This window comes from Ixodes scapularis, unplaced genomic scaffold, assembly GCF_016920785.2.
Source record: "Ixodes scapularis isolate PalLabHiFi unplaced genomic scaffold, ASM1692078v2 PGA_scaffold10__122_contigs__length_95168666, whole genome shotgun sequence".
Classification (NCBI taxonomy): Eukaryota; Metazoa; Arthropoda; class Arachnida; order Ixodida; family Ixodidae; genus Ixodes; species Ixodes scapularis.
This window is the reverse complement of record NW_024609836.1, coordinates 67,363,547-67,391,319: the sequence shown is the minus strand read 5'-3', so window position 1 is coordinate 67,391,319 and position 27,773 is coordinate 67,363,547. Positions and strand designations below refer to the sequence as shown.

Here is a 27,773-nt window from a genome sequence, read left to right as displayed (position 1 = left end):
GATTACGGGAAGGCCGGGGACCCATACGGCAAGCCATAAAGCTGCACACTTGAAGCAATAAACCTACATAGTCTGAGGTTGACCGCGACAACCCATAATCAACGCTCGCGATCGTTGAGCCTCTTCCTTTGTTTTAAAACGTTTTCTCCGTTGCTTTGGTTGTTGCTTTTTGTTGCTTTCAGTCTGGCTTAGAGAGGTCGATGGGGCCACGGTTGGGTGGTGTAGTGGGGTACGGGAGCAGGTAATGACAGGTCACAAGGGTACGTGACTCGGTTAAACCGCAGGCTGCGAAGTTATAATTAGTATATATACACACACACACGCGGCCCGCACCCATATTGTTACGGGCGCCTCAGCAGATGCACGCGTTTCGATCTGCGCCCAAGTTTGCCATTCTGCGCGCATTTATCGTGGCTGCGTTTTAGGGGAAGGTTTGAGGGGAGGTGACTCGTAATCGAACTTGGAGGCGTAAAACTGGTTTAGGATGACTGACAGGCGTTTCATTCGTTCCGGCTGCCACGTGTATAAGGGCCGACTTTTTCACCTTTTAGCTAATGCGTGTGGTTTGATTTGTTCGAATCAATCGCCGTGTTTTGAGGTGTGAGGTGCCGGTCGTCGAGTCAGGCGCGCCGATCTGACGAGCGAGTGTTTATTTATACACCAAATTAACTCTCTGACGTCACACGCCACTGGGGTGGCGCTGCCGTCGGCACTGCGCATGCGCAGCAGCTTTACCTCACGCGAATCTGGTCTCTGCACAAACACGGGCTCGTCTGTAAACACTGCGTCGGTGTATAAGATGGTTGTCGGTCTCTAAAGTGGTATCGATGACACCCATAAACGACTCACCGTGTCTGCCAGGCTCTGCAGTTGCATAACCCGATTATAATGTATTCTTTATAGTAACAGTTTGTATTTCCCGGAGGCCGGATTACAGCTTTCTTTTTCCCTCTTCAGAATGGTAAAGGGCATGCACTATATGGTAGAACACTTAGTTCTGTGAAACGTCCTTTAGGGTGTTTTAGGATGTCCTAACGTTCTGGGGACGTCCTATATGAACCCGCCCACAGGACGTCCCCACTGAACGCTAGGTACATCCTAAGGGCCTCCTACGGACCATTCACAAAACTAAGTGCGCTACTATAGGGTGGTCACTGCGGAGCTTCAAAAACCGCAGGACCGTGCACCGTTCATCTCATTACCGCTCTCTCCAGCCAATAGGATTGCGGGAATAGCCGAAGAAACGGCGTGTAACGCTTTGTCTCGCAAAGCAAACGAAACTAAATTCCACTCACTTTGGAGAAACCGAAGTGCAGCATGGGAACCTCGGGCATGACGTCATGTTTCCGGAACACTGTGGAAGGAGGGAGAAAAAAAGTGCTTTGTTACTTCCAGTTCGTCGTAGGGTTCACTTTCTACAACACCACACCTTCGCCGTATAAAAGTAAAAAAAAAATATATATATCTGCTTGAATTATTTGCGTTTGTAAATTTGCCACGAGAGTACATGTGCACGAATACGACTGGATCATTTCCGTTTATAGTCGTCTGTCTCCTTTTCGCACCGTTATGATTTCCGTTTTCTGTTTACAACATCCCCTTCCCTTCTGACGTCATCATGATGCGACTTATACATCGCGTCTCGCAGCGCACTCCTATCGGCTTGTGAGCATTCGCTCCTATAACATTCTGCTCGCGATCGAATCATTAATGAGTTATTGCGAACGCTGTAATGCAATAACTTTTTGATAACTGCACCAGCACGAGGTGCGAGTTCACGGACTCCACTTCCGAGAAGATGGGAATCGTCCACAGCGTGGATTGTCGTCCAAGCTATATATATATATATATATATATATATTATTTCTTTAATTATGCGCGGTTGTGTGTTAAAAATGAGAATTGCAACAGCGACCCCTGGTGATCTTCCAGTCACCAATGGAGCAGTCTGGTAAAGATTGACATGCCACCCTTCAGTACCAAGTTGAGAACTTGCACGTGAACACTCCTGCCTCGCGTTTTGCTCGCAATAATACCCGAAGCACATCGACCGCCGCCCATTCCAAGACCTACGCTTTACCAGTTCGGTATGATAAGAAAATAATAAAAAAGTACGGAACATAAAACGGACTAGAGGCACTCCTCGCGCCAGCCCACGCTCGCTCCCCTCCCAGTCTTGCCGCCCCGCAGCATCGGAACGAAAGGAGGACAGCCTCGATATCAGAACGCGCGCAACCCACACGGATGGAGGAAAAACAAACAGTGAATGAAGCGGATAAAGTGCCGAATGAAACGGGGGCCCTATTGGACGGCCGCTGTTAGGGCGTTCGGTGCCGCCCCCCAGCGGCTGGGTGGGGAACTTTTGGGCGCGCCCTCCCCTCTGTATACTCTTTCGCCAGCCCGCTTCGGCATTATTACCGGCACGCACGCAGAGCACGTTATTGCACTCGAGTGCATGCGTGTATAGTCTCCTAGCACAGGTTGTAGGCACACGCACTGTCGCTTTGGAAACCCGTTTCGAGGATGACTTAGTTGCAGCGCTATTTCGCCGAATCGGTTTCTTGTTTCTGTTTACTTCTTTAGTCGGTCTCTTAATTTCAACGTCGGGCGTGCTTCAGGCGCGCTATTTCATACTCGATTAACGCGTGTTACAAAATGTGGCGCTACAGAAACAAGAGTCGGTTATATTTTTAAAGGCAATGTTTGCTTACTTTTTCATTATAACTTTATTCAAAACCACGAGAATTGAGGAACGCAAAAAAAAGGGGGACAGACACTTGATTTACTGTAATTTCAGTTGCTGTAGTTTGTCCGGCTCGATGACACAGCAGGCTAGATTCGAGTACAGTTCCTCGATATGCTCCACCGAAGGGAGAGCAGAGTTGCGCATCTGATTTTCCCGAGCCGCCACGCCGCTATTCGCCGAGATCGATCACGTGAGGAGCAAGGCATTCAGCGCCGTGCAGGAAAGTCACCGCTACCGCCGCTCCGCCGACGTTGCACGCTCCCAGGCGTATGTTCTCCTGCTTCCACTTCCTTCTCCTCCTTTTCTGTCTTTCACGCACGGCGGCACGCGCGGTGCCGCTATTCGCCGAATTCAGTCACGTGACGAGCAAAGGATCCGGGGCCGTGCAGGAAAGCCGGCACTACGGCCACCCGCCGAGGCTGAATGCGCAACTCTGCTACCGTATAGGTATAGCTATATATAGGAACTCTATACATTCGAGTATTGAAAGAGCTGTGGCTGTAGCTCCTCGTGCCTATATTGCATACACTAAACGGGATGGGCGATCGCTGACACATCTTCGGCGCAACATGTAATTTGTTTCCGTCTGCATGCTTGATTTGGTTGCTGTTGTTTTTGATGTTTTTGTTTTGTTTCTTTTCTAACCAGACCGCTAATTTCCATCTTGTGCAACCAAGTCACACAAGTCTGGGAATCCCAGAACAAACTGGTCAGGGCTATCCGGAAATAGAGGATTTCAGGATTACTTCACTCTAGGCTCTGGGTGACTCGTGTGCCCAGTGCTCCTCCCACAAGCGGCAGTCCCAGTGCTCATGCATCACAGAAAAGAGAAGGGACTCGCTGCGGACATAATATTTGAATTATCTGCGAGCATTGATCGAAAAATGTTTATTTCATACATATGAGTATGCTTCAAACCTCTCTGCAGACAGTTTTTTTTTTTAGCAATGTGACAGGACCGCCGTACGAGGAGCAAACACGCCTCAGACAGTCAGTTACCGCCCGCGCGCATGCTTTTTTTTTTAATTTTTGGCACCTTTCTTTCCCGCTCCTCATCTCCTCGCTTCTTTTTATTTCTGACGTAATTTATTATGAAATTTAGAAGCTTTCTAAGTGACATTTGATAATATTTAATAACGGCATTCGTTAAACATGTTTCTAAACGCAATTCCAAACGCACTACGGCCGTTTTTTTTTTTTTTTAATATTGAAAGGAGGAGTCTGGAGTAGTGTCGCCTCCTGGCTTTTTATCCTCCCTCGGAAAACATGGCGGCACTCGACGCATGTAGCACTGAGGATGATCGATGAGTCGGAGAATGAAACGAAGTTCTCTTTTTTAGATGCCCGACGGCCCCTCAGACGTCGAGAAGAAAATCGTCAAACGGTCCAAACAACCAGGTTTGGTGTCTGTGTACATAGTTTCGGTTGTGACTCCGCCGGGGCAGCCTTTCACGCAGAACCGGCACGACGTGGCCCTTCACGTCGCTCACAAAAGTCCGCTGCGCGCTCTCTTCGACCTCATATTGTTTTAAAGTATTTGAGATCATTGAAAGAGACCTAAAAGAACTTCGAACTCGAAAGTGAAGCGATGTCTGCTCACAGCGATTAGGAGCACGCACTGAGCGGTTGATCGCGAGACGCGGGCGAAGACGACACGGAGCTGTGAGAGAAACTCGAGTTGCAGGACGACTCAATCTTTGACGTCACTGCACTGCCGCGGATCGCGCGAAAACTTCAAATTCGGCTTTTGGACTTTTTTTTTTTTTTTTTTTACTTCTCAAATACAAGTTTCGAATTTTGAGGGTAATGCCAAGGTATCGTTTCCAATCGTTTCGGATAATAAAAAAAAAAAAAAAAAGATTTTGACCTGACAGTGCCTCTTTAAGACAGAGCACACTTTTCCGGCGTTTGGTACCAAAGATTAGCCAATATATATATTTTTCCTCTTTTATTTATGAAGTACTGCAAACCACACGTGTTTCTACCTGGGACGAATAAAAAGCGACAAATGTACTCCAACGGAAACTGGAAGCTCCCAGTTTTCTTTTCCTTGCAGGACGAGAGCAGTAAAAAAGCTATTATGGTCGCGCTTTATATCAGATAAGGAACTAAGGCAGTGAGCGTGTCTTTATCATAATACTGACGAGTACATATATACTATTTATTTTGTCTACAATTAAAGAGCCCGGGGAAAGCAGGCCCTTATCAGAAGCCAGTCTATGCACCGAACCCGGCAACGCAGAATTAATATAAGGAAACCTCGGGGCACCTGTGTCCGACATCAACGCCAATAAAACTCCAATTTAAAAGGTTTTTTTTTTTTTTTTTTTTTTTGTGGCGGCTATTACAGTAATTTACAGAATAAGAAATGAAGGGCGTGGTGCATTCCGAGCATTTTATTATCGCTTTTGCAGCCGGTGACTACAGATGACTTAATCTTAATATGCATGTTAGCAGCTGACAAAGGAAAAAAAAAAAAAGGAGAGAAGCACCGCTAGGTGGCGTAAATCACCGCCCGATTCAAAGGTTTTAGCTGCTCCATCCATAATCCAACCAACCATCCATTTATACACACCCTGTTTTGAGTAGAACTTTTGATGCACTCGTCTTAGACCATACGTTGTGCGCCACGAATGAACTCTCGAATGATGAAATTCTGGAAACATAAACTATATATATTCCGTCGCACCCCACCATGAAGGTGAAGTGTCCCTTTAGCTTAGCAGACGTATATATGTATTCTCGCTCGTCGTATCGTCTGCCCCCGTCTCCGCAGACCGAGAGTGAAAGGACCAACGTGGAAAGGGGGCTGAGGAACAGGTAAACGGGGAGAGGAGGTTATAGGGAAAGGAGGGGGGTTGCTGGCGGCCACTTTAATCGTTGGGGTGACCCGTGCAAACTGGGGTCTATCTGCCCTCTCTCTCCCTGCCCGAGAAGAGCCTCGGGGCAGTCGAAGGTCGGTGTCAGAGGTCGGCTGAGCCGGAACTCCAGTTTGCATGCCGCGCTCCCGATGTAATTAAATAAGCCCGATAGACGGCTAGATGGACGCCCAGATAGACCGATAATTGGAGACATGAAACATGCGCGGGTAGATCTTTCTAAAAGAAGAAATGTGGTTGAGTAACCGTCTAATGGCTACCTTTGTTTTTGCTACCTCAGTTTCTTTTTTTTTTATGTAAACGTTTTTTCACGTAAAGATTCGTCTTAGTTCAAATTAAAAAAAAAAAGAAATTAAATGTTTCTTTTTTTTTTCTCATGGCGCTACGGATAACCACGTTTCGCTCGAATAAAGTTCGTTCTCAGTCGTATGCTATTATTAGCTTTGTCTGAATCTGTGTAACTACACCGCGAGACGTAATCCTTTGGGTTTTTAACTAGTATCACGGGACGTACACTGCGGTACCATTGCCGTACTGGTAAGTTGGCGGCCAGTCGACTTCGTGTCAGCACCAGAGACAACACCCACGAATGTAGAGCGATAGAAATAAGCCCTATCCATTTTCTTCTTCAAACTTAAACTGGAAAGTATACTCCCTCACCAACAGCAGCAGATAGGCACTTTCTGCGCAACTGAAGGAGAAGTACCCAAAAAGGACGCATTTAACCCTCGTGTCGATTTTAATGGCTGCACTGCATTGCCTCTCAATATAAAGTGATGAAAGCCTAACTGAGTGCACGTCCGATGATTTCTGCGTGTCTTTGGCACGCGTGCTCTTCACACTTCCCAAGATATTCCCAATTCCGACTCGTACACCTCTACTGCAGAACCTGCAGCAACCCGGAGTAACCTCCCCACCCCCTTTCCCCCCTGTAAGACAAACAAGAGAGTGAAAGGGGTCCTCTTTAAAGAAAGCACCTGTTCTGACCGGGTCTCTGTCTTCCCTTTGTTTGTTAGCCCCTATTCACCATTTTCGAAGAGAGCAAAGCGCGCCGGAATGGGTAGATGCCCGCAGTGGCCGTACACACGCACTGATTGAGGGTTAGGAGAAAAATGGAGGTCCCGCGGCACCGCGTAGCAGACTGCGCTTGGGGCCGTAGCAGACGCCGCATCGGCCGTGGCGTCGGCGTCGTCTGCTCGTCTTGTACTCTGGCGCGCGCTAACCGACCGGACTTGAAGCCGGATTCTGTGATCCCCTTTTCAAAAAAAAGAAAGGACCCAGTCCCGCTGTCCCTCCCCCACGCCATTCTGTACGCCTTCTTCGAGTTTCTCCGACCATCGGAACTGCTAAGGAAAACAACTGTACAAATAAAAGACGTAACAACCAGAGACCGCCAAACGGACGGTAGACGAAACGTCGTCTGTTATACAACCTGTCGTTATGAGGCTTTCGTTGTACTTCCATTTTGTGCCGACTTTTCTTTTTTGAGATGGTGCGTATGGACCGCTACCGCCTCTATGGCGGCCGGTATGCACAAAGGGCACCAGTGTATAATGTGGGGTATGGGACACAGATTTGTGGTCGACTCGGCTCGACTTGGCTTCGCTGCTGGATTAGAGGCTAACACGGGTTTGCGGGGTCCGAGTCTGTCGCCAGGTATTACAGGGAACTTGCCGTCCGCTGAAAAGAAGATGACTGGTATTGGCGCTTGCAAAGCCGGCGGATACCATTTTCGGCTTGGGCTTGTTTTTGCCGGCACGTATCGCGCATGCGCGGAGGAGAACGTCGTCATTTTGGGCAAGGGTTTCATCGGCGAGGTCTTGGAGTGTGCTTTACACGGTCTCTTGTATACCTAAAATATTCTTGGACAGACTTTAAGAGATAGAGAAAGAAGAATGGGATTTACTTGCTACGCAAACTTTCTCTTTTAACTTTTTTAAAGGCGCTAGTATTTCTTTATGTCACCTACATGAACAAAAAAAAAATCACTGGATGATGTGCCTGGACTTCGGAATGACTCGCAGGAGAGAGGAGCGAGCTGAACATAATATAGCTGGACAGAACGGCGACGTGATAAGCAACCGTGCTCGGTTACTTATCATACACCAGTGCAGAGAGAGAGAGAGCGATATGGATAGAAAAGCAAGCCTTCATAGAAGGCAAGCAATGCTATACCGCATTTCGACAGAATCTGCAGCGAATTAAACACCGTAAAACGACAGCCCGTTTTTTCTTTGTGCTATATATGGTTGCATTAGCGATGACTAATTTTATTTATCGATAAACAGAACATAGTTCGCACAATCGTAGAATGAACCATGATGACAGTATGACAGACATGCTCGAAACACACATATATGTATGAAGCAAGCATGCTTCCAACAAGATTGAGTCTAATTCTGCGCAGACAATTCTCTCATCATGCGCGTGCGAACACCGCATCTTGTGTATGATGTATTCGAGCAGTCTAAATGTGGCTTTCTGGCTTTCCACCAAGGAAGTTTGGGCGACTACTAAGCGTTTCCGATCCATATACATGAGCTTACGAACTGAGAACTGATTGCTGAAGAGATTGCCGGTCGTTGCAGAATCGGGCTATGAGAAAAAAGAGTGCCTGCCAGTATTCCAAGACGGTATATACTCGTGTGGCTCTAACATGCCGTGCTGTCGAGATCTCTAATCCTTCAGAGCCACGACGGAACTTCCATAGCGAAGCGTGCGATGTGATTCAGCGATCAGTCAAACGCGTCGTTGGCTATACGAAAGCGAAACAAACGAGCCGTCGCTCAAAAGGTCGTCCTGAATTACTTCCAGCTTGATATCTTTCCCACGCTCGGCCGATACGCGCAGGGAGCCGATACGCGCGCGCTTGAGCGTTCGTAAGGACACCTCCATTAAACAATCGGTAGTCGTGTTGCCTCGCTTGTTCCGTGCGAAGACTCGAGCATTTGAATAACCTGGTGGAGAAGGCGTGTAAATGGTATATGTGGCTATTGGGGAACCAGTAGCCACTTCAGTCTTGATTTAAATAGCTCTGTGTATTCTCTTTCCGAGTGATCGCATCGGCAACTTTGGTGGTGTCGTTCGTCCCAAATGCCTGTGCAGTCACCAAAAAAGACGTTATCTTTATGGAGGGGCCTTTTGTACGACCTGTTTATCTGTTCGCTGCTTGTGAAGTCGTAGGAAACCTAACTGACTATTAGTGGGAAGCAGCATCCTCTCAGAGCCGTAGACAACCCTAAAGATAGGCTGAATATTTACATAGCGGGATTCGTTTTGAGGCAGGAGAGATTCCGAAATGGTGCTTCTATTTCGGACGCTGACCCCCGAAATAAAAGCAGTTTCGGAGTCGCTCAACGGGAACTTTTCTTTGTGTTAGTGTTCTATGCAATTTTTATTTTATTTTAGTTTTAAAATAAATAATGAATATACCTTAATTACGAAAGTGCACGCGAAGTCACCTCTGTTTGAAAAATGGATAAACTAGAGAAAGAGGGCGACGAGAAAAAAAAAATTTAAAAGCAGCGATCATCCGTCTTAGTGTAACAAGCGATGTGGAAATGCCTATGCGGCGGGCTACGGAACTGGTAAAAAGAAACGTGCCAAACGGTTCGTTAATGCATCGAGTTCCGCTTCCACGAAGTTGCAACAAGGTAACGAACTTCAGTCGTGCACGTAACGAATTACAGCTCGAAAGTAACGGATTAGACGTCCTTTGGGACGACTTCGACTCTCAAATCGGATTTTGTTGGCTTTTAAAAAGCATCTGATGTCAACACTGTAGTTTATAAATGAGCAATTCGGTAATTTCCGTACAATTTTCACCTATATATCTGTGTTCGGAGATCTGCGTTTCGCCCTTGTTCCCCTTCTCCAGGGATTATTGCCGTTAACCTGGGATGTTTATTCCTCGTATCCGATTGCACGACTGCACGCCAGTTATTCGCGACTCCAATTCAGTATAGGTGGCGCCGCTCGTTTTTCATAATGGCGGTTCGAGTGAGGATAGGAGATGCATGCTGGTGTACCAGTTGCTGAGCCTGTCTAGTGTGCTGGCTTCGCCGAGCGACACGAACCATTCCCGCTTATACGAGGACGCTAGGCTGTTATGAACGCAGGTCACCTCTTTTTAACGTAATATTTACGCCGGGAGGCACGTTTTAATTCAGGAACGTGTGATGTTTGGGACTCCATATTACATCTAGTGTTTGGCTGTTCGTCCATCTTGATAACGATGTCAGATGTTTTCATACGTTAAAACTAAAACAAAACGAAACCTTTCTGGAAAGTCTATTATGATTAAGCGGCGTATTTTTGTGGTCGTAACGTTTATTGATGGGCCCACGTTGCCGCAATTTGTATTATTAATAATGATACAATTCAGATATTTTAATTCGTTGTTTTTCTAGATCTAATCCAAATTTGTTTCTTATGACTTAATTTCAAATGTGAGAACAAGTATGGCAATTGAAAGTGTGGAAACTATCACTACTGGTGCCCATTGCAGCATTTTAATTAGCAAGTTATAAAGTAAACATAGTCTAAAATCAATGGAAACATTTTAGCCAATCTGAGAGATCCATATAAAATTGCATTAACTGTAGATAAAGCATGTGGCTCTATCAAAGTCGCAATCGGCCAAATTTCCAAAGTCGCAATCAATCCTTTCAAGGCAAGAGCAACCCCCCCCCCTTTTTTTCTTTTTTAAATAAATAAATAAATAAATTATAAATTTTTGTTGAACATTTAGTTTCTTTTGCCAATCTCAGTCTTCCCAGTTCGAAGGAACGCCTATCCGCTTGCGCGTCTGCATCACTGCAGCACGTTTCGTTAGCTTTGAAAAACGGTGAAACAGAAGTGAGCTGTATTGCGTATACCAAGCGAACGCAAGCACTGTGCGTTTGCGCTAGCGTTGCGTGTTCTACATTACGCATGCGCGGAGTCCAAACTGCGGTCTTAGACTGGAGCGTGGCGACGACGCGCATGCGCAGCACTACATTGGGACCGTGACGAGTGTTGTCTGCATCCGGAAATGACATTTCGCGTGCCATGATCACGAGCAGTTCCACCGTGACCTCTGAGCAGGAGAACCGGGGGACCCTCAGTGGAGCGCTTCCCGTTTTCGCCGCTGGAGGGCGAGCAACGAGCAATTCTTATTCAGACTGAAATGACCGCCACCTCAATTGGTCCGAGTCTTTAGTACGCCCACGAGAGTTTGGGCTGTTATGCCCGAGTCCCACTAGAGCGACAAACAGAAACAACCGACAGCGACAAGCCTCCAACACATGCAGCATGCTCGCGATGGTAGCTTTGGCAGGCGTTTAGTCGTTCCGTGCTCGTGAAGTAAGCACGAATGATTGCGAGCCTGCCAAAGATAGTACCTTCGCGTGCATGATGCTCGTATTTGAGCATAGCCTCCATTATTTTATAGAGCCTGTCAAATCGCGAAAGACTGGTTTGAGGCTTGTTGCTATCCTTTGTTTCTGTTTGTCGCTCTGGTGGGACTAGGGCATTACGATGACGTCGGTTTTCTAACGTAGAATAACAGTTGTAAGGTGTCTAATAAGAAAAAAAAAGTATTATTTATATACGCTTTGAACATGTTTGCAGACTCCCTTGTATGCTGTATTAGACCGCGGTATTAGGTGTAAGGTTCGAATCCCACCGAGGTGCCCGCACTTTGACGCAGTCTCATTGCGGAGAAGGTCCCCGTTTAACCGAGATTTCGATTGAACATTGAAAACATCTGCAGGAGGTCAAAATGTTTCCTCAGTTCCTCGCTGGGGCTCAGCAAATGCTCTCGTTAATTTAACGCGTGGAACCCAGATTTTTTTTAGGTTAAAGTGGTTCTTGGGATGAGGTGCGGGTTTTGTTACGAGAGCTTGGGCCGTGTGCCTGTACGAAAAGTATACGTAAAACGAATCCTATCGAGTTGTAACAGAGAGAGAGGGAGAGAGAGAGAGAGGGGCAGCAGTTGCGATGCCGCTCCACAGATGGCGCTCGATTTCGCATCTTCCTTCACGACCAGCGTCTTTATGTAAGTGGTTTCCACCTCCTACCCTTTACGCAAACGCGGCAAGAAAGATTATGCGCATATTAAGCAGGATCCATGTATACGAGTCGGAGTCGACAATTAAGGTAGAATCGAAGCGATAAAAAAAATCCTAAAGAAACTAACAACAAAAACCTTCCGTACGGTTCCCGATCGTGTCGGAAACATACAACGCCCCAGCGTTTTCTTTTTGTGCTGTTTTTCATTCGTCTATTTTTTTTTTTCTCTCTTGGTTCTCTTAGGTCTCGTGTCGTTTCTTCGCGTTTTCGTTTTTTTCTTTTTCTTTCTTTTCTCCGTCGTGTCTTCAGGTAGCCGTGAGAACGATCCCCGCCAGTCACGACCGATCCTCACGACGTGGAAAGATCGGGCAAGGGTGAAAACATAAATACTAGTACATATATACAACGCGCGCACTCATAGATGTACGGTATATAGACGGGCGACCATTTTGTTTGCTCGGCACTGCCCGCCATTTCACTTCCTAACGCGTGGCGCGTTTTAGGGGACGTAAAGATTCTTAAATGTTACAGTTTTGCTTTTCAACACTCTTAAAGGCCTACATATATAATTTAGAGAAGAGCAAAAACGCTTTTTTTTTTCTGCTTGAACTGAATTCTGAGGCTTCTTTGAACGGCACACAGGGTATCGGATGAGGGACGACCGTGCGTGCGGCTCTGATCAAGGAACTGTTTAACTGCTAATACATGGCAAAAGACAACTTGCAGACACTGCCCGAGGCGTGTTGTTTTCTTGTGTGTCTGTCACACTGGTCGTACAAAAGAAAACTGTCTACAGAGATATTCGAAGCATACATCTATGTGTGAAGCAAATATGGTTGAAATTTGTGTGTGATACTTCTGTTATCGTGTCAGCATGCGAACGCCGTGTCTTTTGTGTGGTGTATGAGAGCAGCGTGCCTGCGACCGAAGACATTCGGGGTTCCCGTCACGATTTTCCCGTTTCTGAGATTCATGTCTTCTCCGCGAGGCAAGAATATAAACAAGCTATAGTTATCGAGAGTTGAAGAAACGCAGGACGTTGCGTAATTAAAATGGCGTATCCACGCTTGTCTGTTTCCTCTGCGTTCACAACTGCTAACTTCTCGCTTTTCTGACTTTTGTTGGATGCGGAGCCGCGATAAGGTAGTCCAGTCTGGGGAGTGCGCTTGAGGTAAGGTAACGTACTCGAGTCTGGAGATTGCGTTTGTGTAAAGGTACTCGAGTCTGGAGAGTTGCCTTTTCGGTAAAGTAAGTATACTCGAATCTGAAGAGTTGCCTTTTTTGGTGAAGTAAGTTACTCGAGTCTGGAGATTGCGTTTGTGTAAAGGTACTCGAGTCTGGAGAGTTGCCTTTTCGGTAAAGTAAGTATACTCGAATCTGAAGAGTTGCCTTTTTTGGTGAAGTAAGTTACTCGAGTCTGGAGATTGCGTTTGTGTAAAGGTACTCGAGTCTGGAGAGTTGCCTTTTCGGTAAAGTAAGTATACTCGAATCTGAAGAGTTGCCTTTTTTGGTGAAGTAAGTTACTCGAGTCTGGAGATTGCGTTTGTGTAAAGGTACTCGAGTCTAGAGAGTTGCCTTTTCGGTAAAGTAAGTATACTCGAATCTGAAGAGTTGCCTTTTTTGGTGAAGTAAGTTACTCGAGTCTGGAGAGTTGCCTTCTCGCTAAGGTAAGGTACTCGAGTCTGGGAAGTGCTTTTGTAGCAAGGTAAGGTACTCGAGTCAGGGTAGTTCGTTTGTGGTAAGGTAAAGGTACTCGAATCTGGAGAGCAGCCTACTCGGTAAAGTAAGATACTCGAGTCCGAAGAGTTGCCTTTTTGGTAAGGTAAGTTACTCGAGTCTGGAGGGTTGCCTTCTCGGTGAGGTAAGGTACTCGAATCCGGAGAGTGCGCTTATGGTAAGGTAAGGTGCTCAAGTCTGGAGAGTGCGTTTGTGTAAAGGTACTCGAGCCTGGAGAGTTGCCTTTTCGGTAAAGTAAGTTACTCGAGTCTGAAGAGTTGCCTTTTTTGGTAAAGTAAGTTACTCGAGTCTGGAGAGTTGCGTATTTGGTAAAGTAAGATACTCGAGTCTGGAAAGTGCTTTTGTGATAAGGTAAGGTACTCGAGTCTGGATAGTTCGTTTGTGGTAAGATAAAGGTACTCGAGTCTGGAGAGTTGCCTTTTTGGTAAAGTAAATTACTCGAGTCCGAAGAGTTGCCTTTTTTGGTAAAGTAAGTTACTCGAGTCTGGAGAGTTGCGTATTTGGTAAAGTAAGATACTCGAGTCCGAAGAGTTGCCTTTTTGGTAAGGTAAGGTACTCGAGTCTGCAGAGTTGCCTTCTCGGTAAGGTAAGGTACTCGAATCCGAGGAGTGCGCTTGAGGAAAGGTAAGGTACTCGAGTCTGGAGTGTGCGTTTGTGGTAAGGTAAAGGTGCTCGAGTCTGGAGAGTTGTCTTTTTGGTAAAGTAAGTTACTCGAATCTGGAGAGTGCTTTTGTAGTAAGGTAAGGTACTCGAGTCTAGAGGTGTGTTTGTGGTAAGGTAAAGGTGCTCGAGTCTGGAGAGTTGCCTTTTTGGTAAAGTAAGTTACTCGAGTCTGAAGAGTTGCCTTCTCGTTAAGGTAAGGTACTCGAGTATGGAGAGTGCTTTTGCGGTAAGGTGAGGTACTCGAGTCTGGAGATACGTCTGTGGTAAGGTAAAGGTGCTCGAGTCTGGAGAGTTGCCTTTTTGGTAAAGTAAGTTACTCCAGTCTGAAGAGTTGCCTTTTTGGTAAAGTAAGTTACTCGAATCTGGATAGTTGCCTTTTCGCTAAGGTAAGGTACTCGAGTCTGAAAGGTGCTTTTGTGGTAAGGTCAGGTACTCGAGCCTGGAGAGTGCGTTTGTGGTAAGGTAAGGTACTCGAGTCTGGAGAGTTGCCTTCTCGGTAAGGTAAGGTACTCAAGTCTAGAGGGTGCGTTTGTGGTAAGTTAAGGTACTCGAGCCCGGAGAGTGGGTTTGTAGTAAGGTAAGGTACTCGAGTCAGGAGAATTGTCTCTTTTCTTTTGACGTGCGAACGGACTGTTCGTTATCCAGGTGGTTTATGTTTGCTGCATCGTCTCTTCTCGAACGGTTTCACGACTTCGCCGCTAGGTGGCGACAGAAGTTGACGTTTCTACCGCGAGTTGACGTTGTTGGTTGACGCTCCTATACCGCGAGGTGGCTCGCCCAATTCGACGCTGCCAATAGTCGGCGTCAGGCACCTTAGAGGCTATACGCCAGCTCGACCTTCTGACGTCACGTCGCTGCGGTGGCGCTGCTGTCGGCACTGCGCATGGGTAGACGTTTCAACCTCACTCGAATCTGGTTCCTGCGCAGGCGCAGTGCCCGCACTTCGTTTGAGCAACTGTGGGCTTGGTCGTCAGCAGTGCGCCGGTGGACGTACCTATCCATCGCGTACGACCCGGGCGAAAAAATGCCAAGTCACGGGGTCGTGGACGCATGCGCATCGTCTGATACCCCTCGAAAGAGAGCTACTGAGCATGCCCAGAAAGCGATTCACAGCCAAATAGACAAAGGTGGCAGCGCGCATAAGGCGATTATTGCAACGGTCTCATAGGGGCTACTCTCGGTGTGTTCAGGGGGACCTACACCAGCGCGAGTGATGAAATTACCGCAGAATTATGACAGTCAAACGTAGAAAAAAATATTAAAACACGAAAGCGTTGTTTTGTGTTAAAATATGAATAATGTTACGAAGGACGGTCTCCATCTTACAGTAATAATAATAATAATAATAATAAATAAATAAAAAAGATGCCGAGAAGCTCGCTTTCGGTTTTTTCCGTAGGTGCGAATGATGAAAACGAAGAAAGCAGAGGAGGGCCCGGAACGAGAAGACTTAAAAAAAAGAAATGAAAAGCAAGGAATGGTTCTCGCGAAATCACGGGACGGGGATGTGGGGAGGAAACACGGTCGCATAACCCATCAACGGCTTTTGCGGCCGCGGACCATCATCAGGGCGCGAATGGCACCCCGCGCGCGGAGGTGGGAGGCACATGCTGCCTCGCCGTTAAAAAAGTCCTCCGCCAAGTCGTTCGCGCGTCGGACGGTCTATACGCGCCGCTGCAAAAAGCCGACTCCGAGTTCTTGCACTTTCGGATGTCGAAAGTGCAGCCCCCTGCGCGCTGTGAGGCGCAGGATAGCAATGCAGTGCCAACCAACACACCTCAATGGAAAGTGCTCAATCTTATTCGTCACGCACAGTGCACACTGCTCATACGTATCCACAGACTTGTCCCCGGACATGTCCGCGGTCAGTTTTTGTGTGGCTAATGTTATAGGGCCGCCGTGCAAGGGAGAAACACGCCGAAAACAGCATCTGCAGATCGCCTTTTTCACAATGTATTGTCCCTGTAACCGCACCTTTAGAATCGAGCCTTTTTGCTTCGTAATTGTTTGTCAGCGTTCTTACTGCCTAATCCAGATATTTCATTGGTTCCGGAGCGATGATAAGCTGTTAAAAATTCGTTGTAGCAGAAGTAATACTTTCTTTTCTTTTCTTTTTTTTAAAGCTACCTCTACGGGTTGAAACTCTGGACATGAGATGGACAACGACAACGACAACGACCCATCCACCGACCTCGGAGTACCATCAACTTCTGCCGAAATAACGCCACCCCGAGAGACAATTAGACATTAACTCTCACATTGTTGTCGGAACACAAGAGTATATACCTCCGAGAGAGACCTCGCCACGGCTGAACACAAAAAGACAGCCAGCCAATAATCATCCGCGCTCAAACAATAAGAACGTCTAGCCATGCAGCAAGCGGCTCCATGCAGCAACAAGAAACAACAACAGAGCCGCGGCGTATTTGTTTCCGTACCACCTGCGGTCATAGAGGGCACGATCGGCGTTTTCTCCGCTGTATACGCTTTCGCGAAACAACAAGAACTATAATACAGCAACAAACAGCGTGTCCATAATGTGGCGTGTAGCGGGGCTGTCTCGCGTCGGTATATGGTTTTAGTATACATCTATCCGTGCGCAAGACGTTGGCCAAGCCAAGACGTGGGCAAGCCTATACGCGCAGACTCGCACAGGGACGCTGCCCGCGGTAAAGACCGGTAAACGCAGGCGGCTGGTTGGACGCTCGTTGTATAATTGCATTTCGCCGATTCCGCCAGATCACGATTTTGTGGGCCACGACTTCGAAACCCGGGGCGTCGTGGGCATATACCGGGTTTTGTTGGTTGTGTTTGACTTGTCCGGCACCTGGCGTTTCTCGCCGAGCCGCCGCTTCGGCCGCTTATAAGGAGCAGTCCATTTTGTGTCTTCTGCGAGAATGAAGATATTCGGAAAGCAAGTCGTCTGCTTCGTGCGCAGGGGTCCTGGCGACCTCAGAACGACGCCAAGTTCTGATTAAGTTTGATTGGAAGGATAGGGGGTATACCTCAATGTTAGATGCCTTGAGGTCTATCCACTATTTCTTTTCCCCCGATCAGCCGATAAGAGCTCGACGTTCTGACATCATCGCAACCCGGTCACACTTAACTGCAGTTGCGCTTAACCACAGTTGCCCCGCTGTATTCTTGGATAACTTTCTGTGGCTACGGAGTCAACGCCATGGGCGCACCTGGAGCGCCCATCAAGGCTGGGCACGCGCACTCTTTACTTTTTCGGAAATAGCTGTGTGAGAGTAGCGCATGTTGTTTTTGTTTTTAGGTCTAAGCATATCTTCAGCCTCGTCATTGGCCGAGCTACCTCCGTAGTTTGCAGCGATTGGCTCTCCCAACTGCTTTACGGGAAAGCAGACACTGCGGTTTTTTTTAGAGTGATACATGGTAAATGGCCTGTAGCCACGTGGTAAAGTCAGGAGGTTGCCTCAACCTTCCGTCGCATATCACCTACATGCCAATTTGTCACTATGCCACTGAACACCAGCCAAAGAGAGACCCCAAATGGAGTTACTTTTGAGCTGTTGCTATTATAACTGAAAAACTACAGAGAAATTCGGCACAAACAAACAGGACGCGGATTTGGTACATAAACCTAACCGGAACTCAAATACAAGCTGACTCCACGAGTGAGGAACTACTTGAATTCCGAGAGTTGTATCACGTAGTTTTAGGAGAGTCTATATACGCTATACCTAGTGAACTATAGGCAGGGTTTAGTACGTTCGACAAGGCATATGTAGTAGAATACATAATATAAACAACGCGACTGGCAAGGACGAAGAAAGAGAAACTGGACGACACGACCGCTCGTGTCGTCCAGTCTGTTTCTTCGTCCTTGCCAGTCGCGCTGTTTATATTATGAATACGTACCAACTAGCCCAGATTTCCGTTCTATTAGCAGAATACATTATAATACGGTATAGTGCACTGTACTAAACATATGTAGTCGAGTACATTATAATGTAGTTTAGTGCACTATATAGGTATATGTTGTAGAGTGAACTGTACCTAGTTTAGTGCACTATACCGCTCATGTAGTAATAAAGTACGCTATACCTAGTTTAGTGCACCGCACTAAGTACGTGTAATAGAGCCCACTACACTTCGTTTAGTTCACTATTCTTGATATACTCGGTAGTGAAGTACGGTATAGGTAGTAGAGTCACTCTACCTAGTTAAATGCGCTATACTATAGGTATGTGCAGTAGAGTACACCACACCTAAGGTGGTTCAGTGCAGTATATTATAGATATACACTATAGGTGGTAGCTTCGCTGTACATAGTTGAATGCACTACAGCACGTATATGTCGTAGTGTACATTACACTTAGTTTAGTTCTATATATCTTAGGTATATGTAGTAGGTTATGCTGTACGTATTTTACTGAATGCACTATTATAGGCATGTTCAGAAGAGTAGACTAGCTATATCTCGTAGAGTACACAACACTAGAATTCCGGGATGCCACACAAAGCGGAGTCCGAGTAGCGTAGCGTATACACAACGCGTGACATGACGAACGTCCGGAGGCCTCGCGCAATTCGCTTCCGCTGCGCGTCAAAACCGGTGCGATCTCTGTGTATACACGCGTGGCGGTTGCAGTACAGCAACCGTCAAGGAAGCGAGCGCAGCACCTGTCCCTCTAATGCCCGCCGCTTCGTGTCCGCGGTTGCCGCATAATCGGCCGGAGTCGTGGCCGGACGTACGGGGGCGGAGCCTCCTTCCCCGCGTGCGGTTCAAGGCGAAGACGTGATCCCCGCGTGGTTCTGGAAGTCTGCCTCCGTTGGCGATTCCGTCCCGTGCGCGTCACGCTTTCTCCGCCTCATTCAAACCTCCTCCTCACTATATCGGCCTACGAGAACCGTATACAATCCCTGTCCAACGTAAAAACAACCATGAAACAACTTTCTTGTTCTTTTATGTGTTTTTTTCAACTTTAGCTTACTCACAGGATCCGTACGCGTCACACCGAGAACCCGCTGACGTCATATTAAGACGATCGAATGAGGGACAGCACGGTATCAGGACGCTCATTAGAGAGTTTTAGAAAACCGGTTTTGCAGACCCCATAAAGTATACAACGGGCCCTCCGGTAGGAACTGCGCATGCGCGAGTGTTTTGCGGTAGCACATAAGCATAGTCTCCTCTATACTTCCAAATCCTGGCAGTTCAACGACGGAGCCATAGAGTGCCCGGTTGCAGATTGGGAGCGCGAGGATCTGGTAGCACAGAGCATCAAAGAGCCACATCTCGGGTTACGTGGACGTCAGCTCAAAGCTCTTGCAGTCGCGAGCACCCGAAACACACTTGTTCGCTCGGGAGAAGTGTGTTTCGGCGTCTCGCCGCAGCGGGGCGCCAGTCACGTGGCACTCGTCTCATCCGTTGTCTTCCGCTCCACCGTTTCCATTTCGGCGGCCTCTCGTGGCGATCTGCCAGATTCTGTCAGTATATATAGGAGGCTATGACTGAAGTTAGCACTCGTGGAACAGGCGCGAGGCTCAGCGGTGAGAAAACGCGGGCGACAACGCCCGAGAACAGCGCGGGCGATCCATCGCACCGGTATAGCCTTGCTCCTGCTGCAAGAGTGGTGACTTTAGCGCTCTACTGCGCTTCCCACGCGCTCCGAATCTTTCTAAAATTGTTCGACTTAGGGGAATTCGATGACGCGCTCAGGTAGTTTTAATTGGAATCACGCGTTCGTTGTCATTACGTAAAAAGGTCATGAACATATTTTAGTTAATTAGCCGACTTATCGAGACAATTAGCTCCCTGTATTATGTACCCCGTGTCGCATAACCCACCCACACAAACTGCATTAGTGTAACTTTCACCATTTCCTTTTAACAAATCTGTAAAGCAGCGCGGGACACATATTGGGCAAGAGCGCCCCGTCGCCGCGTTCGGCTGAAAGTCGCGTTCAGTCGATCATAGCTCGACTCCCATTGAACGCCGACACGGCACCTGTGCCTAGTATGTGACCCGCGCTGGCCCTCAATAGGTGACGTATACAGGAGGAGAAACTGACGTCACCGCCGCGCTCTTGTCTCCTCTTCTCTCTCAGTTGCTACCCGTATATGGTTATTGCTGACTGCGGCATTCTATCTCTGTAGGTGATGTTGGCAAATTTACAGGGGGTCCACTCGAGGGCTCCTGGACTGGGCACTTCTTCTCTGTTTGTTCTTCGTCTACATTTTTTGTTTTGTTTACAGTAGGGTCTTTAAACATGCTTGTCTGTGTACGCGGGTGCTGCGGCAACGACATGACGTGTTTATTATATAGTAAGGGACATGCAGATCGCATGAATCGGCATGTGCGTGCGTGTGAGCTCTTCTTCTATTTTTCCTCACTTTCATCTCCTTACAAACATAAAAATAAAGATGCGAAAAAAAAAAAGAAGACAAGGAAAAGATCAAGAACACCCGCTGTGGCTTGATTTCGCGGTCGTCGTTAAATCCGATACGCCGGTAACTCTTGATATTGGCGTTTTCAAGGACACCGGGTGCAAAAGAGGCGCTTAGAAGAAACAGAAACAGCTGTAAAAAAAACAGACGCAACTTGTTGAAAAAAAAAACACAACAAAACAAACACGATAGAAATTTGTTTGTTTTTTCGGCATAACCTAGAGGCTCTCTAAATGCATAGCATTTGTAGGTCCTCTCTGACATCATGGTGGCAGCTCACGTGACTGCGGCACGTGACGTTACGTCACGTGACACCATGGTATCACGTCACATCCTGATGTCACATGTTTCCGCGAAGTCATCGTGTCACGTGACGACCACCGCGGCTACATGTTGTGGACACAAAAGCGCTACAAGAGCTGGCCATTTGAATGCTCTGCGCTTAGAATGATTCCAGGTAGTCATATCGTGCACTGTGTGATCGCCCCCCCCCCCCCCCCCCCCGTTCTTTTCCAGCCCTGCGGCCACTGATTTTTGAAACAGCATCAAATCACAGACCATTAGGTCCCCGAGAGATATGAACGTGGCTCTCATACCCATAGAGGTAAACCCATCCAGGTATATATACAATTTCTCGTATATACCAAAGCACAGAGAGAAAGAAAAACCACAGAAGGGAGAATAGCCCCGGCCATGTTCCATCTATAAAAGAGTCTGCCGCGGAAAATCCATCAGGCCCCGTTGCCGACCTGCGCAGAATGGCAATCGAGCGAGCGTCTTGGAGTGGGGGGGCCTCCGAGGGGTCAATCAAGGTCGCAGCTGCGCTAGCGGGGGCGGCCCCCACGGAGGGGTCCTGCTTGCCCCCCCGGGGCCCATTAGGCCAGTGCAGCTGAGGTCACGACCCCACACGCCGCCCTCTCTCGTGACCCCCTCCCTTTCTCGGGGGCAGTGGAGAGGGCGCGGATCGTCGCTTTCGCTTTTGGAGCCGACGGAGGAATGGCACAGGTTTCCCTTGTTTTGTTTTTTGTTGTTGTTTTTCTTGGCATCTCGGTTTCTTTGTTCTGTGGGCCTGACTCTCCGCCACTCTCTATTGGCAACGTGCGCGACCAAAAACGTCGCCGTGGTCGGGTTTCCACGAGTGGCCACACATTCGCGCGATGCCGTCTTAAGAGGGATTAATTCTGTGGTGTGTGAAACGTACTTTTTTTATTTTTTTTTCGATCCACAAGCCTTTCTTAGTGGACTTTTTTGGCGGGTGAGGGAAGAGGGAGAATCAGAGAGAGGGATGCTTTCGTCCGACGGAAAGAAGAGGAATGTCAGACTGTCCACATGGACGATGCTTGTTTGAATAAAACGCGACGACTTCGAGCTTCCTTCCACCGTGCTTTTTAGGCTCGTGTGACGGACTTGGCACATGAGTCATACGAAATCCGATCTGCAGACATGTTCGAGCATGAATACGAATGAAGTAGACATGCTTCGAAGAGGCCTGATGCGGGTCCGCACAGAATTCTCTCATCGTGTCTGACGCGAACACTTTGTCTTCTGTATGGTGAATCATCATGGGGGATTGAGGGCGCCACCGAAAAACATCTCGGTACTAACTGCTACGTGTAACTATGATGCTTTTCTCGAAGCATGCACAGAGCGTGCATGCATGTTCATGGGTTGTGCACAGTGACGTAAACAGGGGTGTGAATTGAGTTGGTCACCCCTCCCCCTGGCGTAGGCAGGGGGATGGACTAGGATTGACCCCCCCCCCCCCCCCCCTCGAAATTATTTTTTAGTAAAGGAACACAAGTATTGATTGACTACCGAATAGTTCTAGCCAGCTGGGGGGTTGGGGACGCCCATGTCTGTACCCGCGACTCGTACAGTACATCGACTACTACACGGGAAAATAAGACAACCCCCCCCCCCCCCCCCCCCACCGTAAATATTTCCTGGCTACGCCACTGGGTGTGCATGTCTGAATCTGAATGAATGAATTGACATCTCCGGAAACATAATTGGCAGCCAATACTTCACCTTCAGCTTCCTCAGTCTGCGTTTGGCTATTATAAGATAGTTCGGTTGACACTCTAAGTCTTCCAGGAAGGCCTTTTGATTTATTTGTATCAGCTCAGATTGCTTTTATGTTTCATGCATTGATGACATGTTTCGGTCGGCGCATCTACATGTATGCGTTGATACGTGTGTGTTCTTCGCGTGTCTTTACATAGGCATGTTTGTGCCTCCTGCGTTTCTGACGCAAACGCGCGCCCACGCAGATGCAGGTTCGTGGCTCCCAGAGTTGAGATGCACACGGGTTTCATCTTTTTTACGCCGTATGAGGCCAGTAATATGCCGTGTGCGTGCTGGCGTGTTGTGCGTGCCCCATGTTTTCGAACGTAGAGATGCGAATGCGTCACTTCTAGGCGAATGTACCAACACCGCCCAGATTACAAGGCCGTATAGCGCTGACACTTTTGCGTCACCAACGAAGGCCAAGGCTGGACACAGATTGGAAACAAGTGCTGCGTCATCGCTCGGCTTCGATTCAAGTTTTGAGCCGAACAGTGACGCACTCGTCGGCTCCAATCTGTGCCCAGCGTTGGAATTCACTGATGACGATATCTCTATTAGTACTAGCTACGACTTTGTTATCTAGGAGGTGTTTCCCAAGCAGCACAGAGTTGGCCAATCATTGGCCAATGGCTGGCAATGGTCCTTGGCCAAGTGGCCAGACAGTGGCCAGAGACTGGCCGGTGACTGGCCTTTATCTGGCCATTGGCCAATCGTCACTGGCCATCAGCCATCGGCCAAGCATTGGCCAATGAATGGCCACGCTCTGGCCACTGGCCAAGAGACCATCGCCAGACATTGGCCATTGCTTGGTCAAAATCCGTGCTGCTTGGGTGGATTCTCGCGCGTATGAATGAGGACAGTCACTTCCCGGTGTTCAGGCGACATAACCGAGAGGCAGACAGCGAGCCCTCTGTGTGAACGCCGTGAAATTGATGAAATCGAGAAGGAAGCAGACAGACAGAATATTGCATCTTGTCCAATTCTTTGCACCAGCTCGGAGCACGTGAAGTAAAAGCTCGAGCTGCAGAACCCAGGAACCTGGGTTCAACCCCCCCACCTGCCCGTTTCGATCTGGATGAGCATCATACCAGCGTACTGAGTGGTGCACGTTCAAGATCCCCAGCTAACGGTTTGCACTGCACTGGTAAAATTTCTCATCTATAGCTGAAAGAGAAGTCGCCAGTTGAGGCTGACTAACTGGAGACTACATAAGCATACACACAAACAGCAAATTGCCGAACTCTTGGGTTCGGAAGGAAGAACTAAGAGCCGCATTCACAGTGCATATGGCCGAGTCCCACTAGAGCGACAAACAAAAAACAAACGACAGCGACAAGCCTCAAACACATGCAGCATGCTCGCGATGGTATACCTTTGGCAGGCGTTTAGTCGTTCGGTGCACGTGAAGTAAGCACGAGTGATTGCAAGCCGGCCAGAGATATCCTCGCACAGTGTCGTACCAACTTGTTTTTGAGTGTGTGTGTGTGTGTGTGTGGGGGGGGGGGGGGGGGGGGCGCAAACCAGACCCTTCCCGGGCCGGGGGGCGGTGCCCTTGGTATCCCTTGATCGCCGCCGGCCAGCGTTTGCCCTGCCCAGTGGCGGCTGTTTTTGGGAGGGGGGGGGGGGGGGCGAAACACATGCCTTGCCCCCCTCCACTCTGAGAACTGGGGAGGGGGGGGGGGGGCAAGCGCCCACTTTGCCTCCCCCCCCCCCCCCCCCCCCCCCCGGTCGGTGCGCCCATGCCCTCGCGTGCATGATGCTCGTGTTAGTGCATAGGCTCCTTCATTCGACAAAGCCTGTCAAATCGCGAAGGACTCTGATTTGAGGCTTGTCGCTGTCGTTTGTTTCTGCTTGTCGCTCTAGTGGGACTCGGGCATCACACATCATCAGGCACTGTCCGCAGGCTGCCTTTAGTACGACGTGTAAGCGGTGTCCGCGGCGTGAGAGTCGGCTCCGGGCAGCGCATTGCACCACAAAAAACGGAAGTGGGAGCCGGGCAAGTCCGGTTCGGGCGCCATAGGACCGGGCGACGTTGCGCCGCGCCCATGATGGAGCGGCTTCGCTTGACCCACACCGACGACAACGACCACGCGTGGATTAGAGGAGACGCGACGACCGCCGCTGAAGCCCCGCTCTGAACCGATATTACCTAGAAGACAAAGGCCCGCGTCTTTTCCTCCACATACGTCATCACTTGTGGATCCACGCAGCGGTGACGTCAGAACGGCGCCGAGTTCTGATTGGCTTTGTTTCAGAGGATTAGTGGGTAGACCTCAATGCTACGTGATGCCTCAAGGTCTACCCACTATATTTTCTTTTTACAATCAGCCAATGTAAGTTTAGCTTTTTGACATGATCGCCATCCCTGTGCAAGAAGCAAACGAACTTGCACTCTGTGTAGCACGTGGTGACGTCAAGGCGGACGCTTCTGCCGCTTTGCGGTGACTCTCGCCGAGCGTCGGCGGGCTTTCCGCTTGTGGGAACGGTTGGGGATACACTTACGATGACGTCATGCTCAAGGCCTTGCTTTTTAGCTGGCAATGTCCGAGCAGACCACATTCGAAGCATTTTTTTTTTTTTTCAAACTCGCTGTTTTTGTTTAGTCCTTCCTAGAGATATGGAGATCAATCCTGAGCTGTGTGTCGGCCTACAGTCAACGACATTTTAAGAAACGCAAGGCGTGGCGAGTCCCGAAAATTTCATTCTCGTTCTTCGGCCAATTAGATTGCGGCATTTTCCGATGAGAACATCGAAAAACCAATCAGGAAGCATTAAACGTCAGCATAATAATCCACCCCTGCCTTTCTTAACCTACTAAAGAACGGGGATGACTCGATTTTTGTTTTCTGTATGTTGTTTCTATACAGGGACACAATTAAAAGGGTTAACGGTTTCAAATCTTGAGCGTTCTGTGCATAAAGTTTTACCGTAATGACGAGTCAAAGTGTATGCCACAGAATTCACAGGGCCTGAAGACTGGAAGACGATTTAAGTAATGCTGTCTTCTAGACATAAAAAGAAAGAAACAAAAGAGGGGTGGAGCGGGGGGAAGGGGGGGATTCGCTATTTCTTGGTTTCCGCCGTAACTTTTGTTCATGATTGCAAACGGAAAGGGAGCACGTTAGAAGGTACAAGGCGCGTTCACACATTCACCACAGCCCTACCTCAGCTGTAAGCGCTGACCTTGCTGATCCGCAGCACTGACTTTGCGCTATTGGCGAGTTTTAGTAGATTGTCCCAACACCTCCGATAACGAATCCCGATAACGATACGATGTATGAGCAAAGGCGTCTGCGGAGTACCGGGTATCGTCATCGGAGCTATCGGAACGATCTACTCCCTATTGATTCAGTGCTGATGCACGGGCTGCATCAGTACTAAGTTACGTTAAAATGAGCGATGTATACACGTGTGAACCGGACTATCTAGAGGTTTGCTGGCACGGAGAAAAAGAACTCCAGAACGCGAAGAGCAGGTGAGCCTTCTAGAACGATGAAGCATAGTGAACGAAGTACCCTTGATCCGTTTTCACCGACATTAATTAAGAGGTTGGCAAATTTCTTAGCTTTCAGTCGACACTCTCCCGTAGTTTTATCAAACCGTCCGGTTGCGTACTTGAACTGCGCTGTAGCAATAAACTGCACCTAACCATCTTCAGACGGCTGAGGAACTTCCAGATATATTTTCCTTTTTTGCTCGGGGCTGTTTCACGTAGCTATAGATGTCTGATTTACTCGCGTCAGCAGGTATGGGCTGCAGCTGTAAACCCTAGACAAAGCGAACAAAGGGTACGGAACTGTTTTTTTGTTTTGTTTTGTTTGTCTTTTTTGTTTTAAGAAATTCCAAAGGCGTGGGGGCCGCTACAAAAACGTCACACCCCTCCGCGTGTAAGAGTGTTGAAGACCTCTGGAAGAGATCAGAGGGCGGGGTGGTCCTCTCGCTAACAGCGTCTTGAAGAAGGATATCCAGTTTCAGAAAAGCAACACCGGAGGCAGGATTTATTTATTTTTGTTTCGCTTTTCTTCTCTTCGGACCGTCCAAGAAGACCGCTCGGGCTCCACCTGGGAACACTGGGCTTGGCGCTTAATTAATTTTTGGGGGTGTCTACGCCCCCCCGCCCCAGGAAAAAAAAAAACATACAAAAAAACGGGCCCCGCGTTTGATCTACGCACGTGTCCTTATATACCTTCTCGGATTTCCCACAGAAGAAAAAGTCTGCCTTGTATATATACTACGTAGTTGCCGCCGTCCCCTCGGGGATAAGATTGAACGAGACGGATGGTTTACACAGAAGCCTCTGGGGATTGGCAAGGAAAAGAATAAAAAATGATGGCTTCAGTTTCGCTTCTGTGTCCCGAGAAAAACAATCTCGTCCATCGGAGGGAAAGGCGGTGATGGTCTCAAGACTCGGGATGGGTGGAGGCTGCTCTCCTTCCATATGGAACATCGAGCCTTTCTCTTCTCGTCCCCCCCGAAACGCGAGCTAGCTTCGTGGTACGTCGAATCCTCCAGCACCACGTGACTAACGCGACAGGCTGCTGAAGACTGCTTCTAAATTGGTTATTTTGAGGTTGCGACACAATATGATAAGCTGATTGATGTTAGGGACGTAGAGCCCCCGCTTCCGCTGAAAGAGGGGATTAACAGCCCTTTCTTTATAACGACGACGATGATGATGTTGATTATAATTATTATGGTAGTGGTTTAGCCATTACTCAGTTCACTCTACATCTCCTGGTGTAGACCTGGAGATGTAAAGTGAACTGAGTATCTTTTCCTCAGGGTCAATGAGGTCTTCCTTGTGGTATCGGCCACGCCATTATCAGGCTTTTCCTTCAGAAAAGCCTAATGAGAGCATGATCCTTTCATTTTTAACCGAAGATATTGGTTAGAATGCTTTGTCTATTCGATGCTTTGTCTATTCGAAGTGAGGTGACGGGCAGTTGACAGGTACTAGCACCAAAAGGAGGAGAGTTTGTTCATGTTTGAAGACAATTAACAATAGTTAGAACCTAAGCTTTGAACTAAAAGTGCAATGATAAACCCTTCTGCGTTTCTTTTTTTTTTTTTTTTTGAACCGTTAGAATTTTTGCCTGCGCGGTGACAACAATATTGCGGACGAGGACCGGCTTGCTGGAACAGTGTCTCAGCTGAGACTGGGTGAGAAAACGCACTGCATGCAAAGGGTAACTGGCGCGCGAGCGTCTTGAGACACG

The 27,773-nt window shown here is 48.2% G+C and overlaps 1 protein-coding gene across 1 annotated transcript in view; it reads right to left on the bottom strand.

Moving 5' to 3' along the window:
* The window catches only part of LOC8038343 (neuronal PAS domain-containing protein 4), a 105,885-nt gene that overhangs the window by 45,544 nt on the left and 32,568 nt on the right, over positions 1 to 27,773 (bottom strand). Inside the window, exon 4 of the mRNA XM_042288583.1 lies at positions 1,296 to 1,354. Coding sequence (XP_042144517.1) covers positions 1,296 to 1,354 — 59 coding nt within the window. The remainder of the gene's footprint in view (positions 1 to 1,295; positions 1,355 to 27,773) is intronic.